This window comes from Maylandia zebra, unplaced genomic scaffold (genome assembly GCF_041146795.1).
Source record: "Maylandia zebra isolate NMK-2024a unplaced genomic scaffold, Mzebra_GT3a scaffold02, whole genome shotgun sequence".
Classification (NCBI taxonomy): Eukaryota; Metazoa; Chordata; class Actinopteri; order Cichliformes; family Cichlidae; genus Maylandia; species Maylandia zebra.
In genome coordinates this window covers 1,201,178-1,219,032 of record NW_027490032.1, presented here as the reverse complement: position 1 = coordinate 1,219,032, position 17,855 = coordinate 1,201,178, and the positions used below count along the sequence as shown (strand labels likewise).

Below are 17,855 nucleotides of genomic sequence, written 5' to 3'. Positions count from 1 at the left end.
CGATTAAGTGAATGATGATGAGTAAAGGCGGAGGTCGTGGATGAAGACAGCTGTTGGCTTCTCGTATATTGCAGAGTGAGGTTGTGTTTGCGCATTATTATAAAACCATGTTCACTATATATTTTAGCTGCAGACAATAACATTATTTGTTCTGCTGTGCTGATGTTATTCCACTTTTTATTCCAAGACCCTCAACACAAGCCTTGTAGTCCAACCATATACAGACAAATAAATGGTTGTGGTTGTAACAGCTCATGAACATGAATCATTCCACATTACTTTAAAAATCATTGTAAACTAAAATGGAATAAATGAGTGTTTATATATAGTTTTGTCTCAGCTGTTTACACACAGTGTTTCAGTTCTTATCAGAGAGTCCCACCGTCTCACATGTGATGAACCTTTAGCTCTGTTGTAAGCGTTTTGTTAGACCAGGTTTCCCTCATTTAAAAAATAATCTCTCATTAGAAATGGATATGATGTCTAAGACATAGAAATGCTTATTATGGGTTCACTTGATGCCATTGAAAAGAGAGATGCACATAGGTAACGCGCAGGCCATCCGAGGTTTATCTTCTCACCTCGAGTTTGCGACACTCTCAGATAAGGGCGTGCACGTTTCTGCGTGATCTTCTAAATTAGAAAAAACATTTCACAAAACAGAAGCTGACCATCACAAAACACTCATCACAAACCAAAAATGGCTCCACTGAGTGTCAAATTATCACCAGAATTTACTGATAATCTAAAGACTCACAGAACTAATTTTGTCTCATTTTGTCTTAGTTTGAGACATAAGTGCATGATTATAATACTGTGTAGTTAGATGAGACAGAACTGATGGTTCCTCTTAATTATCCTCTTCATTTTTCCTGAGCCTCAGTAGTGGTAGCTACCATGGATAGAAAAACAATGACTCATCTTAAATCTACCCAACCACAGTGTTAGGTGTGGCTGTGTGCAGGCAGGAATAGGACCCAAGGTGCAGACTCCGGAGACGGACGTGAACTCAAAAAGGCTTTAATTAGGTACTCAAAAATATAACATAACTGAAAAACCTCAAAACAAACTTAAACTGGAGAAATGACAGAACACACAGCTAAGAAAACGGTAGATCGCGACACAGACACTAAGAAACACAGGGCTTAAATACACAGAGGGAGCAATCAGGGAATGAGTAACAGAAGGGAAACACAGCTGGGGCAAATCAGAACTGACGAGACCAAAGAAGCGTAAACTGCACACACTGAGAAAAGACGGAGACCTTCAAAGTAAAACAGGAAACACATAACACAGACTGAACAAAGACACAGACTCACATGCAGGCACTACAAAGGGAACAGAGACGTGGGACCAGGGCAGACACAAACACTGACTGAACACGGGGATATAGGAACTTAAGATACACATAGACGCGAACTAGACAAGGGGATGCAGGTGATAGAGGAGACAGAGCAACTAAAGAAGACAGAGACCTAAGCCATAAGACAGAACTCAAAGAAACCAAAAACTAGACAGTATAAATAATATCATAAACTCAAAAACCCTGGGTCGACGACCCAGGCATCCTAACAGTACCCCCCCCTTAAGGGCTGGCTTCCAGGATGTTTGTGATGTCATGAGTATGACTAAAATACTTATTGATCATTATTGATGTAGGTCTTTCATTTTTTTAGGAATAAAGTATTTATTTTGCTGCTTCTTGGCAAAATAAGAAGACTTTGTTCATGGATGAAGATTAGATATGATATGAAGGATAACCTGAGACAGGTCTGTAGTCTTAAAAACATCTTCAGCACAGAGGATCATTGGCTGTGCTCTTCTCTCCCTGGAGGTGCTGTAGGGGTCCTGCTGCCACAGGAAAGCCTGCAGCATCCTGAAGGACGCATCCCACCCATCACCTGTCAGAGCTGTTACCATCAGGAAGGTGGTTCAGGACCATTAAAGCCAAAACAAACAGACTGAGAAACAGCACATATGCCAGGGCTGTTGCATTAATAAATACAATCGGGGGATAAATCGCTGCGAAAACACAACATTCAACTGTGCAATATTTTCTTTTTAACTGTGCAACATTCTCAGGACTAAATCACAGTGCTCCAACCGTATCCTCACTTGTTTGTATTCTCACTTGTTCATATACAGTCTTGTATATACTATATTTATTTATTTTATTTATTTATATTTATTTTTAATTTATTGTACATATATGTTTCCTCCTCTTAAAAGTACCCTCTTTCAAATGTATTGAACGGGTTTGCATACAATTTTGGTTGATTCTGATTCTGATTTAACAAATATGCAGTTAATCACCACACAGACCCATGAAACTTAAGAGTCTGTCAGAGTCCTGCGTTCAGATTCATAAGAGCTGATTTTTTTTTTCTGATGCAGAATCAGCGTATGTCTGTGGCTGCAGGTCTTATCTCTGAAAACAAACAAATGTTTAATCTCTTTCACAGATCAGAACTGTTTTGTTGTGACAGCTTCGTCACAGTGATGATGATGAAAACAAACTGCAAACAAAGAACACACATTTTATCTAAGAGCAGCATTTAGCTGCGTGTCATACCAGTTTTCTTTCCTTAAAAAGCAGCTCACAGAAAGTGAAAACTGCACGCAATGAAAAGGTAAATATTTATTTCAGTTTTAAGTGCTTTCATAAAACTTTATATTTGCTGCTCATCTCAGTGTCGTCTTCACACTCTTTATGATGAATCGACAGACAAGAATACATGAAAATATGAAGCCCATCACATTCAATCTCAGTAGTAATAATTCATGTGACATTAGTTCCTACTCAATAAATGAACATTTTTAGAAGAAAAAAATGTCACTTCTGTGCAGTCAGAGAGTAACAGATGGCATCTCAGTCTGACATCAGGCTTGTTTCTTTAAATATGCATGCTCACCTGGTCATCAGTGGATTTCTGTCTCCCTGCTGGACTTGACACCTGGGGTCTGTTTCAGCGAGATCTCCGCTCTTATCCTTTTGCTGATAAGCTTAAAGAAATCATGTTCATCTTGGATGTGTTATTAAATCTACTGAGTTACTGAGGCAGCACCAGCTGAAGCAAATATGTGTGACATCAGAGGTATGAGTTCACATCATACTCTGAAACTGATTCTGTCAGCCTGCAGTATCACAGAGACAATATACATGACGAATACATCATAGAAGATCATAGAAGACCCACTGTTTTAAAAAAATAAAGACACGCATGTGTCCCATTGTTGGCTTTTAGAGTACAACAGGTTTTCAGTAACTTGTCTGATTCTTTTGTAAGAGAAAAATGCACGACGTTGAACCACTGGATGAAACTGAAATACGTGTAATACACAAACAGGTTAAACATGAACAAAATACATCACAGAGTTTCAGTTTCTGCCCACATGATGTCAGCAGTAATAACTTTCCATTCAGTAAAACAAGTCCTTGACATCTTTCAAACCTCTTTCATATTCATGTAGGAGTTTTGTTTTGTTTTGTTTTTCTGTTGTGTGTGTGTGTGTAGTTTACATCATCAAGGTTATAATTTAATAACATGCTTATAGTGATTGGTGTACGAAGCCCTCTGGCAGTTCTTCACCAGCAGGTGGCAGCACAGGAGATTCTGTCAACCCAACAACACCTGGAGGATTTCACTGTGACCTCTGACCTTTAAGCCTGAAAACTTTTGAATTAACGAAGCGTGGCGCTGCTCTGTTTTCCTCCATGTTCCTCCAGCGGAGCGGACGGAGGCAGCTACACCCCGCTGCCTCCGTCCCCTCCGCTGAGAGGGAAAAAAAGAAAAGAAAACGAGGAAAACTGTAAATATGAGCTGATAGAGAGCAAAAACATCTACACTCAAAAAAATTAAATTGGGTGGTTGTTACATGTACAAGATTCAAACTTGTAATTTGAACGAAATAATTTCATGTTTCTATGGTGAACGTAATTAAATCATGTAGCATCTGCATGAAATTCAGCAACTTAATTTGTTCTTGTTGAGATGACATGATACAGTCTAGTGAGAGTGGTTAGTTGACTGGACCCACGAAATTCACAAGATCACATTAGATGTCAAACTGCAGAAAATCACTGGAGTTTTAAGAGGCAGACAATTACACCCACATCATGTGTTTGCTATTTATTGTGGTTTAACCTGTCATGGATAAAAACGTACAAAAAATGCTGCATCAAGGCTTGTAATCATAGCTTTCATAGTTTTGTTAAGCCTGGATTGACAGCTTGGTGGCGTGTTGGTTAGCGCTGTTTCCTCACAGTAAGAAGGGTAAAACAGGCAGAAGTTTAACCAAAAACAGTTTAAAAAGGTGAGTTTTGAGTTGTTTTTTAAAAACAAAACTGATTCCACAGTTCTTAATGTATGAGGGAGCGAGTTCCACAGTCTCAGGCCACAGTGGCAAAAGCTCTGTCACCCTTAGTTCTCATCTTAGTCTGTTTTATAGCAAGTAAGCCCTGATCAGATGACCTCAGGGACCTGCTAGGGACATAGGGCTGTAGCAAATAACTGCAACATGAAAATTATTGTCAGATTTATAAAATGTGTACCAACCTGTTTTGTTCTTTCCTTGGTGCATGTTAATGAATCCAAATGAGTGAAAATCAGTGGGCACGTGTTCACCATCTGTAACCTGCACACTGTCACACACTATTTCTCCAAATAAAGAATCATGCTTACCTTATCATGGTAAGATGGGTGAGGATACTGTAAGAGAGCGTGGTTAAGAGAGGGAAAATGAATGAGTAAATAATAAGCTAGGCTTGGCTTCAAATAACATCGGTCTAAATATTGTTTTCCCTGAGACACGCTGGCTCAATTAAACTAGCAAACTAGCAGAAAAAAGAAAAAAAATCATTTCAATTCAATGTTATTTATATAGCACCAACTCAAAACAGCAGCTGCCTCAAGGTGCTTTATATTGTAAGGTAAAGACTGCACAACAATACTGGGAAACAGAGAAAACTCCAACTATCATATGACCCCCTATGAGCAAGCACTTTGGCAAGAGTGGGAAGGAAAAACTCCCTTTTAACAGGAAGAAACCTCCAGCGTAACCAGGCTCATGGAGGGAAAACCATCTAACAGTCAAATGTTTGATCATTTCTGAGACAGTCCTACACTTGTACGGACAAATTCAGGTATGAAAGTATGAATGTTTTGTGTGTGAAATTCACTGTTCATGAACGAGGCACTTAGACTGTAAATATACAGCATTTTAATGTCACAGCTATTTGAGCTGAGGGTAACTCTATCAGATGGAAGCAAATACTATTTTTATAATGGGTCTATCTGATGATTATTTATTAATCTTTCAACAGTCCAGTACTAGAAAATATTAAAACTATTACAAATACACAAAGAAAATGGTGATCACAGTTGTGGAGATAGAATCGTGTGAATGGGGGAAATTTTGGTTGTGTTGTTATGGATGTTCTTCAGTTTATTTCATATAAAGGATGAATAATGAAGAAAAACATTCTAGATTTTTGCATTTTTATTGTTAAAAACTGCTCAAGATGTTGCTCAGTCACATTTCCATAACAGATGGTGTAAGATCTTTATGCAGTGTCGGTGAGACGATCTTGCAGCAGATCAGTCAGGCAAAACACTCCTGCGGACACTCCTCTGTAGAAGGAAAAATGGAAAGTGTACGGTAATCAGTGCACATCAAGTTGTATTTCAGGCTATTTTTATATAGAACTTCACCACCAATGTAAAAGTACCGGTTTTAGGAAGATGAACAATATTTTCAGGAAGGATGCCGGACTGCAAGCAGAGCTGGTTGAACTTCTCCTTCACCTCAGCGCTGAGGTCCAGACTACGTCCTGTGAAACCACGTGATGTAAATCTGCTGCAGTGGCTGCAACTTTACTTAACAGTTTACTGAACACAGCTAAATGCAACTTTACCATATAAGTTGTTTTCAACATAGGTTTCATTCCATCCGGTGTTGATGTAATGATTCAAGGAGTACTCGTCAGGCTTCTCATCGACCACACGAATTTCAGTCGCTACCCCCGTGACTGACAAAAAGGGAAACAGCAGAAGAAAAGATGTTGGAAAAAAAGTAATACTCAATGATGATGATGATGGAGCATTAACCGTGGTGGTTAAAATGTTTCCTGGCTTTGTGGGCGTACTCACAGGGAATGCTGTATGTGAATTTTCCAGGCACGTCAGTCTTGGATGCCACCACGTCTATTTTCCAACAGTTATCACTATGGGTGCAAAGACATAACATTAATCATCAGTGTAAATATTTTAATGCTATCCAAATGGTATTTGCTTTGTCTGTCCTCTCGCACTCACGTAGGAAATGAGCAAGACGCCTTAAAACCCCCATCTTCATTTGGCTCAAGCGTGACCGTGCCAGACTTAATACTGGCTTTGCGACAGACGAACCACTTGGAATTAGAGCACATTCCAGTCAAGTACCACTTACCTGCAATCTGTGGACACACAAATGGAAAGCATTGAGAATTATAGAGAAGCACAAGAGCTGTTTATTGTAACACTGTGTGCGTGTGTGTGTGTGTGTGTGCGCATTTGTAATACACTGATGTATATTAGCTTTATTCATGCTATATCTTGAGAAAACATTTGCAGAATTTTACATCAAAGTTTGCAATGCTTATATTTTGTTGTTCACACTCTGTTTTATATTTATATAGTTTTTTTGTTTGTTTGTTTTTAAAGCAATGGACAAAATAAATATTATCACACAAAATCCAGGGTGAAAAATAACCAATTAACTTAAATGGTGAAGTCATTATAGAAGTAAATTTTGCAAAGGTCAGCCTCCTGTAAAGACTGCTAAACTGTCTGGGGGGTGCCCTGCCTATCCTTGTTGGATAAGGTCCAGCACCCCTTCTTTCCATAAGACGGAGATATTTGTATGAAAACAGATGGGCGGTGAAATAAAAAATAAAAAGTATTATGGATGACTCTTACCGCCTGTAAATCAAAGTCTGCCTGAGGTAGGATTTCAGAAGCAGAAACCATGAGGGAGCACAGTACCACTCCCAGAAGGGCACGAAGTGAAGCCATAGCTGCTGAAGAGTGAAGAAATGATGATGATGGGTGAAGGAAACGGTTTCCAAGGCCTAATCCGTGGATCGACTTCCTTCGAGGCGTGGACGTCTATCAGCAGAGAATGTACCTTAGTCTGTAACACAGTCAAATATATTCTCAAGTAATATTCAGCGTGTTAGTACGAGCTCGGGAGCAGCTTGGGAGAACAAGAAAACAGAGACTGCTTCAGGTTGTCTTCCCAAAGTGACTCAACTTTATTCACAAGTACAACAGTTTATATAGAGGGTAAAATTCATGAGACAGCAGATTATCAGTTTAAACCAGTACAGACCAAGATAAGGCAGCGTCTTCCTGCCCTTGGGTGAAGAAGCATCCTTTGTGTAGTGTATCAGTTCAGCTACAATTGTGATTATCTCAGCGACATATTTTCAAGGCACAAAACAAAGAGTTCTTACATTAGTGAAATCTGAAACAAACCATTTGGCCTTCAACAGGCGTCTAAAAGATTAAGAAACTAATGTAGCTGAGGGAGTGATCTCTGTGGTATTTCAACCTTGTACCAGCCTGTGATTCTCACACATCAATTCTTGGGTCAAAGAGAAAAATAACTAAAACAAAGGGGCCTTATTGAATGACAGAGTTTTCCTGCATAATGTCACTATAAAACAATATCCAGTAAATGCTCCCATGGTACTAAAATACCTAACAATGGGGGAGTTCACAAATGAAGATCTGGAAGTTGCTGCCTGGTGACTCTTTATATAGAAGAGTGAGATTATCTCCCCACCAACCGGTTCACACAGTTTTTTTCTAAAGCTGACTGATTAGGAATCTCAAAGTTGGCTTTCCTTATAAGTAATACATGGTCTCAGTCAGACTGGACATGATCACTCCTACAGGAAGCAAAGTAAATGTACTATGATTTTATTTCACCTGTGAAATGATGAAAAACAGCAGAGTAGCTAACGCTAACAAAAGCGTGTTGAAATGTTTCATTTTCTGCTGTTTCATAGGTCAAAAGGGCGTTGAACCAAACTGAACCTGAACTGCTGCTACTGTTGTAGTGCAGCATCTGCTGTGTGGTTAATCATATAACATTTTGTACACAGCAGACAGAGGCTACTGGCACTTAAGTCCATCTGCTAGATAGCTTTTAAAATTGGTTAGGGAAGTGGCTTTGATAATACTGATACACGTTCTTTGCTACTGTGACAGGACAGGGATCCACCAGGGAATAGTTGTGAGGATAAAGAGCCTTCAGTTCTCTAAATATAAACTGGGTACTTGTAGGAAACTTTGGGAAGCGGCATTTTTCCTCATATCGTCTAAATTTAAGTTAGCTCAGGTACTTCTTACATACTTGCTCTACAGAAAGCCCAAATAAAGCCAAGGAGATATGTGAAAATAGGAATAGTAAAATATGCATCATAATCAGTTGTATGTGTCAACTATGTGGGCACCTCAGTCTTGTTGGCATGAAGAAAAGTTGTGTAATGTGTGCCATAAGAGCTGCAAAGGCATCATTTAAACAGTAGTCGTCTATTAGTCATAACGTATCTCCTGTTAAATAGTTAAATGTCCGTTCTCCATCTCTGTCCTCTCACAGCTCGGCGTATACCAACTCCAGGTCCCCACCAGCAGCTGTGGTAACAATGGCTGTGCCCATCAACACACTGAAGCTGAGAAGCCACCGGTTACTATTGGCGGCTCCAATAGGGTTACCTGTCAACTGTGGACACATGAAAGGACACCAGCAGAAGTTAAACAGAAACACAAGACAAGTTTACTGGAACATTTCCTATTGATAGCTTTATGGAAAAGTGTGTTTAAACAATTTTCTATTTTTTATTTTGTTTATGATTAGATTTATTGTGAAAGGAATTTCAAACTTTTACATTTAATTTGACCTTTCCCCTGTTTTTCATACAGAGTGAAGACGAATGGATGGTGCTTTCTTTGTTTGTTTAAAGATAATGAATATAACTCTAAAGACGTCTTAAACCACCCCTCGTTTCTATATATTTTGTTATATAAATGGAAATACAGTATACAAGACAAAAACTGAGCTTATATGATACTAAGGACCCTGTAAGTCAGTCCACCTTTATTATTCAGCACAGCCTTAAGTCTCTTAGTCAAGCTTTTTTGTATTTTCTGTAAAGAAGTATTCAGGAGCAGTTCTTTTCTTGGATGTTGGTTCCCTTTTATTCCATTCTCTGTTAAGACGTTTCAGTAATGTTGAGGTCTGGGGAGGCTAATCCATGACTGAAGTCCTGTGATGCTTCATACTGCATTAGCAGTTTGTTGTCATAGTGAAAAATGAAGCCACTGCCAATCAGACATTTGCATAGTGGATCAACTTCTGATGGTACTTTCCTGAATTCCATACCTATAATATGTTTGCACATGCTGATGAATATTTTCAACTGATTTTCCGTCCAGTTCCTGTGTAATGTGACATACGCCAGTCTTTCTCCCTGTGTCCCTTCCTTAAGAATAGAGCCATCCTTCCATTGAGACTGTTTCTGATGAGGCTTCATTGAGCAGTAGATGGATCCCTCAGCTCATCTAATCGTCCTATTTCTTAACACGTGACTTTCAGAAACTGTTAATCTGCAGTAGCTCGTTAACTCTTGCACTTCTTTTTTTTTTTGTAATCTCTTAGTTTCCTCATTTTGTTAAGGTGGCACTGCACACCAAATCCAAAGTCAACATACTTTTATATAATGGAGTTGAACCTGTAACTGAGTTTGATTTAAACCAACCTAAGCGATTAAGTGAATGATGATGAGTAAAGGCGGAGGTCGTGGATGAAGACAGCTGTTGGCTTCTCGTATATTGCAGAGTGAGGTTGTGTTTGCGCATTATTATAAAACCATGTTCACTATATATTTTAGCTGCAGACAATAACATTATTTGTTCTGCTGTGCTGATGTTATTCCACTTTTTATTCCAAGACCCTCAACACAAGCCTTGTAGTCCAACCATATACAGACAAATAAATGGTTGTGGTTGTAACAGCTCATGAACATGAATCATTCCACATTACTTTAAAAATCATTGTAAACTAAAATGGAATAAATGAGTGTTTATATATAGTTTTGTCTCTGCTGTTTACACACAGTGTTTCAGTTCTTATCAGAGAGTCCCACCGTCTCACATGTGATGAACCTTTAGCTCTGTTGTAAGCGTTTTGTTAGACCAGGTTTCCCTCATTTAAAAAATAATCTCTCATTAGAAATGGATATGATGTCTAAGACATAGAAATGCTTATTATGGGTTCACTTGATGCCATTGAAAAGAGAGATGCACATAGGTAACGCGCAGGCCATCCGAGGTTTATCTTCTCACCTCGAGTTTGCGACACTCTCAGATAAGGGCGTGCACGTTTCTGCGTGATCTTCTAAATTAGAAAAAACATTTCACAAAACAGAAGCTGACCATCACAAAACACTCATCACAAACCAAAAATGGCTCCACTGAGTGTCAAATTATCACCAGAATTTACTGATAATCTAAAGACTCACAGAACTCATTTTGTCTCATTTTGTCTTAGTTTGAGACATAAGTGCATGATTATAATACTGTGTAGTTAGATGAGACAGAACTGATGGTTCCTCTTAATTATCCTCTTCATTTTTCCTGAGCCTCAGTAGTGGTAGCTACCATGGATAGAAAAACAATGACTCATCTTAAATCTACCCAACCACAGTGTTAGGTGTGGCTGTGTGCAGGCAGGAATAGGACCCAAAGTGCAGACTCCGGAGACGGACGTGAACTCAAAAAGGCTTTAATTAGGTACTCAAAAATATAACATAACTGAAAAAACTCAAAACAAACTTAAACTGGAGAAATGACAGAACACACAGCTAAGAAAACGGTAGATCGCGACACAGACACTAAGAAGCACAGGGCTTAAATACACAGAGGGAGCAATCAGGGAATGAGTAACAGGAGGGAAACACAGCTGGGGCAAATCAGAACTGACGAGACCAAAGAAGCGTAAACTGCACACACTGAGAAAAGACGGAGACCTTCAAAGTAAAACAGGAAACACATAACACAGACTGAACAAAGACACAGACTCACATGCAGGCACTACAGAGGGAACAGAGACGTGGGACCAGGGCAGACACAAACACTGACTGAACACGGGGATATAGGAACTTAAGATACACATAGACGCGAACTAGACAAGGGGATGCAGGTGATAGAGGAGACAGAGCAACTAAAGAAGACAGAGACCTAAGCCATAAGACAGAACTCAAAGAAACCAAAAACTAGACAGTATAAATAATATCATAAACTCAAAAACCCTGGGTCGACGACCCAGGCATCCTAACACACAGACTGCAAATCTAAACAAACAAACATACGGTGAAAGAAAACAGGGACTTTAACCGGGGAAGTACACACTCAGACACTGTTGACTTAATGGTATTCCTTATCTGCAGCTGGACTTTCGTCTGAATTACACTGAAACTGGCAATTTCACTTAGTTTTACTGTTTTTTAAGCTATTGGGCTGCTTTGTGGCTCACTTAATACTAAACTAAGATACTTTCAGTGTGAATCATTTGCATGAAGCAGGATTTAAAGTGGCCTGCAGAACTTTACAGTCTCTGTGTCAAAACATGCTAACAGGTCTTTGTTTTTTTTTTTGTTTTTCCAATTTTCACTGGTTTGATGTAATAAAAGAAATTTTAAAGAAGCAGACAATTTTTGTTATTTTAGTTAGTATTTTAGTTTAGTATTTTATAATTTCATAAATCATGGTATGGATCCAAGTCAACATTAAAAATAAATGAGATAATACAGCACTTTTGACGTTTGCCTTTTTATTTTCCCAGCAGTACTCAAGTTGGTTCTCGGCTACGTTTACATAACAGATTTTAATGTCTTCAGCAGCTGGACACTCATCTGAGGAAGGAACATTGGAAAGGTGGTCAGTGCACAACTGCATTACAAATTTTATGTACGACCCTGTATTTTATTGCATTTATATATTTTTAACATTTTACTTAATGGCTAACCTAGTATTGTGGATAGATGATCTCAGTTGTTCTCCTGACTGAAGTTTAGTCCGTTTACAGCATCCTGCCATGAAATTGCATTGCATTACATTACAGTACCACTTTTGGGAAGGATGAAAATATTTTCAGGAAGGAAGTCAGTCTGCAAGGAGAACTGCCTGAACTTCTCCTGCACGTCAGCACTGAGGTCCACACTGCACCCTGTGAAAACATTAGGTGTTTCAGCTAGACGTTTTAATAATAATAATGGATTGGATTCATATAGCACTTTTCTAGGCACCCAAAGCGCTTCACAATACCACTATTCATTCACTCTCACATTCACACACTGGTGGAGGCAGCTACAGGTGTAGCCACAGCTGCCCTGGGGCAGACTGACAGAAGCCAGGCTGCCATATTGCGCCATCGGCCCCTCTGGCCAACACCCGTAGGCGGTAGGTGAAGTGTCTTGCCCAAGGACACAACGACCAGGACACAGAGAGCAGGGGGATCAAACCGGCAACCTTCCTCCCCTGAGCCACGGTCGCCCGAACCCTTAAAAAAAAGGATTCGTCAGAGTGTGAAATTATGCCTAAATACTGTTACTGTCTAGTTTGTTAGCAGATACGTTTCATTCCCCTTGGTGTTGATGGAGTAAGTCAGGGTGTATTCATCATACTTCACATCAACAATGAGCAACTCGCTCAAATGTCCAAAGCCTGACAAAAGAATATAACTGAAATAATGAAAATTCTAAAAGGTGAAACTATTAATATCTTTCTCCCAGTGTGGGCGCACCCACTCTGACTTATGTGTCTCAACTTTCCAGGCACGTCGGTCTTATTGGCCGCTTTTTCCATTTTCCGACATGTGCCATTATAGCTGAAAAGACATCATTGAAACCTGATTAATCTTCATTTTAAATTATTTATTTATATTTATATTTATTTATATGTAAAAGACTACAAGTTTAACTTCACATAATTATATGTTAATTGTTACCCTGAAAAAATGCTGTAGCTGGCATTTGTAACCAGTTCTGTTTAGAAACTCGTGGGTTTGCAGTGTGCTATGGGTCACTATTCATTTGAAATGGGAAGTGCTGTTCAGTTTTGTGATGGCTGCTGAAGGTGGCTGCTGTAAAGGCCTAGCAGAGCATCTCAAGGGAGGAAACACAGCATTTGGTAGTGATGTGACGTTCTGTATCGAGGCTTCGAAGCGATGCGCGTTTCGAGGCATGCTTCATTTATGGGAGGAGCTGAAAATGATGACGTCCGAAGCCTCGCTGCCCGGCTGTACCACGTGACTGGTTCATGAAGTGGTTCGAACTTAGCCGCGAGATATGACAGCGATATAAACCCCTCAGACTTCATTCAAAATGTGGGTGTTTGATGGAGAGTTGCAGTTAGTGAGTTTGGAGACAGTTTGGAGGTTTATGAGAGTGAGGAGAGAAAGTCAGGAGAGAATGGAGCCAGCTAAGAAGAGGAGGATGTCCTCCCCTGTGTGGGAACATTTTGATTTTATTCCTCCCAACAAGGTATGTACATTTCTACAGAAGATGTATTTTCATAATACTGATGGTGCAATACAATTTATGTTAAGCTGTCTGTACTTTTGTAAGGTGAAGTGTTTGCTATGTGCCAGGGAGCTGGGATATAACAACAACAACACCTCATCCATGCTTAGGCACTACAGAGCTTTGCATGAGAATAAAGGGAACACCGAATGTGGAGCAAGACCAGGTGAGCCATCAAATGCCATGATAATATAGCATGCAGTAATGTTACTAAATGGTATAACAATATTATACAGCTGTAATAAGTTACGTGTGTGATATTTATATTTGTGCTTTGTCTTTATTGTCTTTCCTCAGGAGAACAATCTCAAATAGATGAAGACCTGGTTACCATGGTGATTGAGGACTCCCAGCCAGTTAGCATTGTGGAGGACAAAGGATTCAAAAGATTTGTTAAATCATTAAATCCCAGCTATGTTCTCCCCACTAAAAGGTCATAAAAGCAGTGAAAATTTAGTTTTTACAGAATAAAATGTGAACAGGCAGGACTGAGGCTCAAAGCCTCAGTGTGTAGCTGTCCATACCTCAACGTTACAAAAGCACAACCACTGTCCACACCCCAACCACACCTCACCTCACAGTAAATGATCATTTCCATTTCAAGCATTTCCAAATAATCATTTTCCATACTGCCAGTATAAATATACACAGTATACTGCATCACTACAATATACATGTGTTACACACTCCTTTTGTTGTTGACATTTACAGGCTGTGTGCAAAATGCCACACTCTTCAAATTCATGCCAACTAATATTTTTACGTCCAGTAGGTGTCCTACTAGAGCAAATGAAGCTTCAAGAAGCTTTGTGCTGGGGTGAACCAATTGGATGAAAAGCTTCAGTGCTTCATGAAGCTTCATCTGCCCATCACTATGCATTTGGCACTGTCCATGAATTCTGTGCTTCAGAATTTCACCCAAGCAATATAATCAGTTGTTAAAAATGGCACATTATGTGCAAAATTGCTGTAATTAATAATTAGTTAATGAATATCTCCATGACATGCTGGTCAGTCACAGGAGCTCGTTCAGTGAGAGACTGAGATTACCGAAAAGCACCACTGAACGACACAGGAAATCATTCCTGCCTGTGGCCATCTCCCTGTACAACGCATCCACTTAACACACTGTTTGCTGCTACAACTACACATGTTTCTTTTCCAAATATTTATTTATAAGTGACTTATGTATGTATGTATGTATATATATGTATATATTGTACTATTCTTAGTTAGCGTATTGTCTGTCTTGTCTTAATGTTGGTTTAAAATGGAGCACTGTAACAAAAAATAATTTCCCCCAGGGATCAATAAAGTATTCTGATTCTGATTCTGATTCTGAATATAGTCAGGGGCGATTCTAGGATCAGAGCTTTGGGGGTGCTGAGCACCAGGAGAGCTGCCCAGTCAGGCAGGGTAAACTTTACTCGTCACAATGAGACTTCTTCCCCGTCTCTGTCAGTCCCTGCGTCCTTAAATGTCTCCAGTTGTCCCGGGTTCCCTCTGACTGTCTCCTTGGTGCATTTAAACCCCTGTCCCTCCCTGTCCTCGTCGTCTGTTGTCTTCATCTCCGTTATCAGTCATCATAATTTTACCATCTCTGTGCAAGTCTGCAAATTTCTTTATTAAATCATAAGATTCTTAAATTCATCAAGTCTCAAAACATGACATCATTGTTTTGTACATTTTAACACAATTTAATAAGCATATGCTTCAGCCAGTACCTTTTGATTATTGTCTCGGTTTCTTGCTTTGTGGTAGATCTTTATTCTGTTTTCACTAAGATATTTGAATGCTAATGAATAAATCAATATTCAATTCTAAAAAAAATAGAATCCCCACATTTGTGAAAGAAACGCAAAACACTTTTTTGAAAAGTCTGTAACAAAACCATCAAATCTGATAAAGGTTATTTAAATGCTGCAAAAGAAGAATGGATAGGAATAAAAAAATTACATATCCTAACCTTACTTACTGTGGGAGAATAATCAATGATGCTCACAGTGAGTGAAAAGTAAACTGAGTGCATTTTTTGGACAGAGATTCACTTTTAAAGTGTACGAATAATATAATACAGATACATAGAAAATACACTGCAAAAATAGAAGAGCCCTTGAAATGTACAAATGTACAAAATCTTAATTAAAAAAATTATAAAAATGGAGGCAACTGTGCCTATGGTACGATGTATGAAAGGATCTTTACTGCAGATGCTACTACCATGGCTCTGCAGATTTAGTCTTTTATTTTAACCTATGTCACCTCACCTTGAGGTTGGCAAATCTGTCACTGTTTGGTGATCAACTCTCTCAAGCAGTTTAACAGTTTGTGTTGTGCCTGTCACTGTTCCCTGTCTGTTTCCTTACCTGATTCTTCCTGATCTTGTACTTTCCTCTTTCCTCTCTCCCTCTTTGGACTGACAATCATACGCAAGATTGTATTAGATGAAAAAATTAAATTAATATGAAAAAAATTACTATTGAAATCACTAATAATTAAGTCCTCTCTCAGTGTACTTTCAACCAAAATGCAAATAACCAAAGATTAAATATTGAAACACTGATCCAACATTATCCTTTATTGACGGATCATTTGATCTTACAATTTTACCTGAATGTGGCTCCTGTTTTTGAAAAAACGTCCTTATATCCATTATGAACCTGGCTGTCTCTCTGTACACCACACACACACACAAACACACACACACACACACACACACACACACACACACACACACACACACAGTAACAGGATGGTCAAGTGTCGCTGATTTTACTACAGAACAGGACGGATTGTAGGGTAGCAAACATCGTCGGAAAACATGTTTTCAACACTGCAGGTTACCTGGTGTAATGTTTTTCAGCTAAAAAGAAACATGGCCTGACTCCTATCAAAGTATATAAAGAGTAACTGAAGGTTAATTGCAGCTATTATGTCCTGTTTTAAGCCAGGCACTTACACCTCCGCTCTGCTGCGTCTCAGCCACTATCGCTCTGGCACAAAGGGCACCAGAGCCAGAGATGGGGAGAGGCGAGCTGGAACAAACCATTTTGGGACTGGGGGTAACTATACTTTTGTTGTTAAAATATTACATCTCAACCAAGTACTATATGCTTTCTATATTTTTTGTAGTGTGTCACACAAACACCAAATATTGTCAAAAAAGTAAAAAATCTTTGGGGGTGCTTTGATTCATTTTGGGGGGTGTTTAAATGGGCTAAAAACGGCCCTTCTTACTAAGAAGGGGTTCAAATCCACAATCTGGTTGGTTTGCAATGTGTAATTAGAGTTAGGTTAATTGGTGATTGTAAATTACCCATGAATGTAAGTGCAAATGGGTGTTTGTCTCTATAAAACCATCAACCCCCATATTGGTTCATTAAGGAAGACTAGCAGTAATTGCCTTGATTAACAAAGTAGTTCTTCAAACAACAAGATTTCATTGTGTTTTCCTAAAGTTTTTAACTTGTGTAGAATGAATTAAAACAAATTTTACTCTACATACTTAAATAAATCACTTCAAGTCAATCATCGAGTCCATCCTCACCTCCTCCATCACCGTGTGGTACGCTGGAGCCACTATCAGGGACAAACAGAGACTGCAGCGTGTTGTGTGCTCTGCTGAGAAGGTGATTGGCTGCAGACTCCCATCTCTGCAGGACCTGTACACCTCCAGGACACTGGGGCGTGCAGCTCGGATCTCAGCTGACCCTTCTCACCCTGGACACAGTCTGTTTGACCTGCTCCCCTCAGGCAGGAGGCTCCGGTCCATTCGCACCAGAACCTCTCGCCATAAGAACAGTTTCTTCCCCTCTGCTGTTGAACACATGAACAATAACCGTATGACTGTTCCCACCACTAACACATGACCCTACGCTGTGTCACTGCATCATTTCATGTTTGGCACTGATCACCACCTGCACTCATGTATATATCATGTATCTATCTATCTACTTAGCACTTTTAATTCTTATTCTTATTTTTATTTCATGTCTATTTAAGCGTAATTTATGACAGTATGTTTGCACTGAAGCACCGCAGCAATTTCCTAATGTTGTAAACCTGCTCAACATTTGGCAATAAAACCCTTTCTGATTCTGATTCTGATTCTGATTCTGATGTATGTATACTACATTGATCCAACGTAATCTGATTACATTAAACCACCAAATGCCAAATGTGTTGGTTTGATACTGTCAAAAATAGGTTTTTGTACTTGGTTAAATCACGT

At 39.2% G+C, this 17,855-nt stretch overlaps 1 protein-coding gene and 1 long non-coding RNA gene across 2 annotated transcripts; both read right to left on the bottom strand.

Moving 5' to 3' along the window:
* Nucleotides 1–5,481: 5,481 nt before the first annotated feature.
* LOC112430758 (lipocalin) lies at nucleotides 5,482–7,307 on the bottom strand. The gene is made up of 6 exons (XM_024799229.2): nucleotides 6,957–7,307; nucleotides 6,315–6,454; nucleotides 6,150–6,223; nucleotides 5,915–6,028; nucleotides 5,729–5,830; nucleotides 5,482–5,630 (listed from the first exon to the last, which is right to left on the bottom strand). The coding sequence occupies exons 1-6, from the start codon at nucleotides 7,050–7,052 to the stop codon at nucleotides 5,602–5,604; spliced, it is 555 nt and encodes a 184-aa protein (XP_024654997.1). The 5' UTR covers nucleotides 7,053–7,307; the 3' UTR covers nucleotides 5,482–5,601.
* Nucleotides 7,308–11,872: 4,565 nt separating this feature from the next.
* Nucleotides 11,873–17,481, bottom strand: LOC143415668 (uncharacterized). The gene is made up of 3 exons (XR_013096101.1): nucleotides 17,172–17,481; nucleotides 12,070–12,270; nucleotides 11,873–11,956 (listed from the first exon to the last, which is right to left on the bottom strand). It is a non-coding gene; the product is annotated as an uncharacterized LOC143415668 (long non-coding RNA).
* Nucleotides 17,482–17,855: the final 374 nt, after the last annotated feature.